This window comes from Sorex araneus, chromosome 5 (genome assembly GCF_027595985.1).
Source record: "Sorex araneus isolate mSorAra2 chromosome 5, mSorAra2.pri, whole genome shotgun sequence".
Lineage (NCBI taxonomy): Eukaryota > Metazoa > Chordata > Mammalia > Eulipotyphla > Soricidae > Sorex > Sorex araneus.
Window position 1 is genome coordinate 119,233,455 of NC_073306.1, and position 5,314 is coordinate 119,238,768.

The window sequence follows — 5,314 nt, forward strand, 5'->3', positions numbered from 1 at the left end:
GGTGATTCAGGGCGGAGGTGGCACCTTTGGCTTTCCCAAGGCCAGTTCTCCCCAAGAGTCCTGAAGCCCAAGAGGTCCAGGGAAGGCGAGGTTGTGGCTGAGTGTCGTTGGACTCAAAGGTCTCCTGGAGCTCGGTCCGTTCCGAGTTAATCTCCCTGGGCCTGACACAGCAGAAAGGACAGGAAGACTCGTGGCCACGAAGGGGCTATCAACCCAAGTCCCATTCAGAGAGTTTGCTGAGCCGTTGGGACACTCCTTTCATGCAGGTCGTGTAGATGCCCTGGGGTTGCAGCTTCCCAACCCCCACCCCCACCCCACGATGATTCTAGAAGAGCCAGGAGGGGCCCTTGCAACCCGACTCTGGAGGCAGAGGGCCAGTGTGCTACCTGCAGCCACAAGACTCCACGACCATGTCCTCATACTGCTTATAAACCACATTGTTGGCTGAGTCAATGAAGAGGATGCTGATGGGACTCAGCCTGGTGGGCACACAGCAGGTGGGCGGTGTAGACTCAGGGTCCATGGAGTTCATCAGGGTCTGGATGACAGCATGGTTTGTGGGCTCCAGATGGGAGCGCAAGGGGAACTCGCACAGCCCCTCGCAGTGGAAGGCCTCATACTCAAGGGGGGCGATGATCCAGTCATCCCAGCCCATGTCCTTGAAGTTGACGTGCAGTGCCTTGCGACTACAGCGGGCCTTGGGGTTCTTGCTGGGCCGCTTGCCGTGCCGCGTCGCCAAGGGTGCCCGCCGTTTCCGCCGCTGGCTGAACAGGTACTCATACACGGTCTTATCATCCTGGCCCGAGCGGGCCTTGATCTCGTTAAAGAACAGGTCCCGTTTCTTGGTGCGGCCAAACACCAGGAACAGGGCCTTCTCGTGGACCTGTCGGGTGGCTCGGTCGAAGCCCAGGCCACGAAGGTCCACGGCCCGGCCCCGTTCCCAGGCCTCCAGCTCAAGGCACAGCTGGGCCGAGTTCTTAAAGTTTCGGAAGAGCTTCCAGATGTCAAACACCTCCCAGCCAGAGCTGTCCAGGCCTGGCACAGAGCGCACATCCAGCAGAGCTGCCGGCTGCCGGCCACTGGGGCAGCTGGACAGCTTTAGCTGGGCAGTCCGCCCACTGCCAGGGGCCACCGGCTTGGCTGTGTCTGAGGGCTTCTTCCGCAGGATCCGCAGCTCAGCCCCTAGCAGCCCATCCTTCTCCAGGGCACTGATGTCAAACATGTACCTCTGCTTCCTGACCACAGGACCTCGGTCATCTAAAGAGAACATCCAGAAGTCATTCCCTGCACACTCACCACAGAGCCGTGGAAGGGCCCAGCTTTCTCTCTGAAGAACTTTCTCTAAGTGCTTCCTATGCCAATAGAGGCCAATACCCCAAACCACCGAGAGCCTCTAACAGAGAGTGGTTCCGGGTGTTGTGTCATATCAGAGATGCTGACAGGTGACTCAATGGTGAGGTAGGTGAAGTTTTTATAGAGGAGGAAACATACTGAGAGAAGACTTGTTTGGGGTCACCCAAGTAGGGTAAAATGCAGCTGTAACTCTAGCCTAGAATTTTTTGGACCTGACCCTAAGTTGCTCCACTGTACCTGAAGAGACTCCTCTCTCTCTCTCTCTCTCTCTCTCTCTCTCTCTTTTCCTTCTTTCTTTTCTTCTTTCCTTCTTTCTTTCTTTCTTTCTTTCTTTCTTTCTTTCTTTCTTTCTTTCTTTCTTTTTTTCATTCTTTCTTTCTTTCTTTCTCCCCTTTATAATTTGTCTGGGGGCTACACCCAGAGATGTTCAGCAACTACTCCTGACTCTGCACTCAGAAATTACTCCTGGTGATGCTTGGGAACTGTATGGGATGTCAGAGACCAAATCTGGGTCAGCTGAGTGTAAGACAAGTGTCCTAACCACTATGCTATGGCTCTGGCCTCTGAAAGGAGATTTTCATGCTCCCGTTCAGCCTGTCACAGAGAGGAGGCGTGACTTGCCTAAGCTCCTACAGAGAGCTCATGACCACACTGGTCTACAGTCCCTGCTTCCTTGGTTTCCCTGTCACAGAATCTTACGGATAGATCTGACCTTGCGGGGTCTGTGAGTGTGTGTGAATCTGTGTGTATGACTGGTACTAACGGGTAAGTTTTGCGAGGTAAGAAAGTGTGTAAGCAGGTGACTACTTCCTTGCTTTTTGGTTGGGTTTATGTGACTGAGGGTACGTATTAGCATGTGTATCTGGATAAGAATATTTGTGTGCGCCAGAAGGCACATGGACATATGTGTATGTGTGTGATTTAGCATGTGTGTATAAATACACAGCCTTGTGTATGTGTAATGATATGTGTGTATACAAGAAGCTCCGTCATATGTGCCAGCCAGCAAACCCTCCCCCTTAAATACCGAGTTGCCATCAGGAAACCTTCATATATTGCTCTAGAAGGTGACTAATTATGCCCTTAAATTCCCTATCTCCCCCTCTTCCAAGTCCCCTTAGTGCTGGGGGGCACAGGACTTCTTTTACGAGCCCCCAAGGGGTCACAGCTTTCCCTGGCTGGGCAGCCAGCCAGGCCACCTCCCCCACCCCAGCCAGGCCTGCTGCCTCTGTGCTGTCCTCCCTCACTCCCCAGGCCAGCTCTAATGAGGGGACTCTCCCACTCTGACCCCTCCCCCAGCCTGCCAGCCTAAGCACCAAGTTTCTGGGGAAACTGAGGCCCCGCCGCAGTGGAAACAGAAGTAGCCAGGTGTGCAGGACAGGTCAGAGTCTCCCTGTGTGAAGGAGTCCCCACAGTCCCCCCGGGGCGCGGAGGGAGGGCCTAAGGGGAGAGGAGCCTTCCCAAGGTCGCACTGTGAGTTAGACCAGGGATCTGCTGCCCCATCATCTCCCCCCAAAAGACTGAGCCTCATTCCTGAACTTCAAGGTGCCTCAGTACTGCCCTCAACCCCCCACCTTCTCGAGCACCCCCCAGCAAGGCAAGGTATGGGCATCTAGACAGCCCCCTCTTGCAGGGACCCCTGCAACTCTGCAGGGACCGTCTCACCCTGTTCCCGTCTGCCAGGGGTGCAGAGCAGGCTCTGGCAGTCCCTGCTCTCAGCACTGGGGCCCCCCTCTGCCACAGCCGAGCAGTCCCGCCTCCTGTCTGGGCTTTCGGAGCCCCTCGGAGTCTGGGAGGTGGTGACCCCAGTTGCCCCCGCACAGCTGGAGACCTGGTCAGTGAGAGGAGCGTCCCAGATGACCCCCAGCCCTCTGCCAGCCGCACACACCAGCTCCCACCAGCGCCATGCCAGGGATCGGAGAGCCCCCCCAAGCATGCCTCGCCCCCCCTCACCTTGCCCTTTGTCAATAAAGCTGGTGATGGTGTTGGCCAGGCCGGCCTCCGACTTCACACTGCTGTTGCCGCCCTTCCTGTCAGCATCAGACAGCGTCCTGTACAGCGAGAGCATGTACTCGTGGGGCGTGATGGGGGGCGGGCGGGATGGCTCCTTGGGTTCTCGAGGGGGCCCAGGCTCCCTGGCCTTCTTCAGCAGGAAGGGGCTGGGGACAGATCCTGCCTTGAGGGGAGCCTTCCCCCCAGAAAGCTGTCCTTTGGCAGTCACCGTCCGCGTGGCCGCCTGCCTGGTCTGAGGAGGGTGCCCTGGCTTGGGCTCCGGGCCACCCGATCTGGCGGGCAGCTTTTTGGGCTCATCCTTCTTGGGCTGTGTCAGGCCTCCTGCCTGCCCAGTGCCCCCTTTGGCCCTGGCATGCGTGGACGCCCCACCATAGCTGTGACCCCCCGGCCTGAAGATGTTCCGGCCCAAAGGGGTCCTCTCCTTGCCTTCTGCTTTGGTCAGTACTGGCCTGGCCCCCTGGGGTCTCTGGCCCAGGTCAGGGGCACCCCACACAGGGCAGATGAATTCCAGGTCCAGCCAAGCCAGGTGCCAAAGCAAGAAAAAGAGGAGTTTGGGGAGTCTCATCCTCTGGCCAGCCGTTGAATGACACCAAAGAGAAAGGCGGCCGCAGCGAAGGTGCCTCGGGGTTGGCAGGAAGAACCATGAACGGCGGGGACCCTCACAAGCAGCGGCAGCAGCAGCGGGGAAGGCCTTCTCCTCGGTCTGGGGCTGCCGAAGTCTGCCGGGTGTGTGTTTGTATCCAGTCCCATAGTGGAAATGCTCGCGGATCCAGACGTGCACCGTCTCCAGTCAGCAGCTGAAAATAACTCGTTCTTGAAAGGAGAAAGCCGACCGCCCCCTTTCTCCTGCACAACTGACTGAGGGCTTGAAGGAGGCTTGTATAAGGCTGAGGGATTTTTCCAAGAAGGAAGAATGGCGTAATGCTGCCTGCGTGCTCCAGTTTTTTTTTTTTTAAGTTTTGAATCCTTTCCAGTGAAAATACTTCACACACACACATACACACACGCGAGCGCGTGCGCGCATACACACACACACACACACACACACACACACACACACGCCTGCAGGTGCTCAGAAAAATCTTTTACAAACCTGAACTCAGGAATTGGAAACGGAATTCCAACCCAAACCAATTTAATTACTCTCTGATGTCATGCTGTCTAAACTCATTTAAGTGCAATATATTTATGTGAAAAAATCACCGCTGCCCTTTCGAGGCCACGGCTCATGGGGGCTCTTGGCACAGAGCCTCGCAGTGGGGATCCAGCTTAGGGGGCCTCTTGGCCCATGGAACAGACTCAGGGGTCTTCACCTCCACCTTCTGGGGCAGCCCTCCCCACCTTCCCGAGCACAGACGCTGAGGAATGAGCTCAAGGATCTTAAGCCCCAGAAGCCAGTGGAGTGTGGGTTTCCAGTGAAGTCCTTGGGGTGTTTTTAAAGCAGTTTCAATGCCTGTGTCTAGTCTGGGGTCTGATTTGTTGAGGGGGGGCACAGATGGCAGCATTTACCCACAGTTTCTTTTATTTTAATAAACTTATGGTGACCCAGAGACAGAAAAATATCAGTACCCCCTACACCTCCTCCCCACCCATCCTGTGCCATTGCCCACGCTCAGATAGTTTGTTTCTTCAGGATTTGAGGGGTGGGGGGCACTGCTAGCCTTGAGCTCACCCCTCGGATGGAGACAGTTCCAGGGTGTACCTCACAACCACCTCAGCAAAGGCAGATTTAAAAGCGTGCTTGGAAAAGATCGCCTGGATCCAGAAGAGGAAACACCAGCCTGGGGCAGCAGCGCCCCCTGCAGGAGGCTAGTAAAATGACGTCCAATGGGATGCTTTGCAGGCCACTTTGCTAGTCTTAGTTCCTCCAGGATTCAGACACTCTCCCCCCACCCCTCCAAAGGCCTCTTTGAAGTACTGAAGCCCCCACCCCGCCCCCCTTCTTTGG

The 5,314-nt window shown here is 56.1% G+C and overlaps 1 protein-coding gene across 1 annotated transcript; it reads right to left on the reverse strand.

Annotated features, from left to right (window-relative positions):
* Nucleotides 1-260: 260 nt before the first annotated feature.
* GDF5 (growth differentiation factor 5) lies at nt 261-4,153 on the reverse strand. Its single transcript, XM_004612535.2, has 2 exons — nt 3,307-4,153; nt 261-1,257 (listed from the first exon to the last, which is right to left on the reverse strand). The coding sequence occupies exons 1-2, from the start codon at nt 3,929-3,931 to the stop codon at nt 383-385; spliced, it is 1,500 nt and encodes a 499-aa protein (XP_004612592.1). The 5' UTR covers nt 3,932-4,153; the 3' UTR covers nt 261-382.
* Between the last annotated feature and the right edge of the window lie 1,161 nt (nt 4,154-5,314).

What these genes read in the sequence shown, in the direction of transcription:
- GDF5 (XM_004612535.2), bottom strand. Translation starts at nt 3,931, where the DNA reads ATGAGACTCCCCAAACTCCTCTTTTTCTTGCTTTGGCACCTGGCTTGG. An exon ending in CTTTATTGACAAAGGGCAAG is followed by an intron (nt 1,258 to 3,306) that starts GTGAGGGGGGGC and finishes TGTTCTCTTTAG; the next exon opens with ATGACCGAGGTCCTGTGGTC.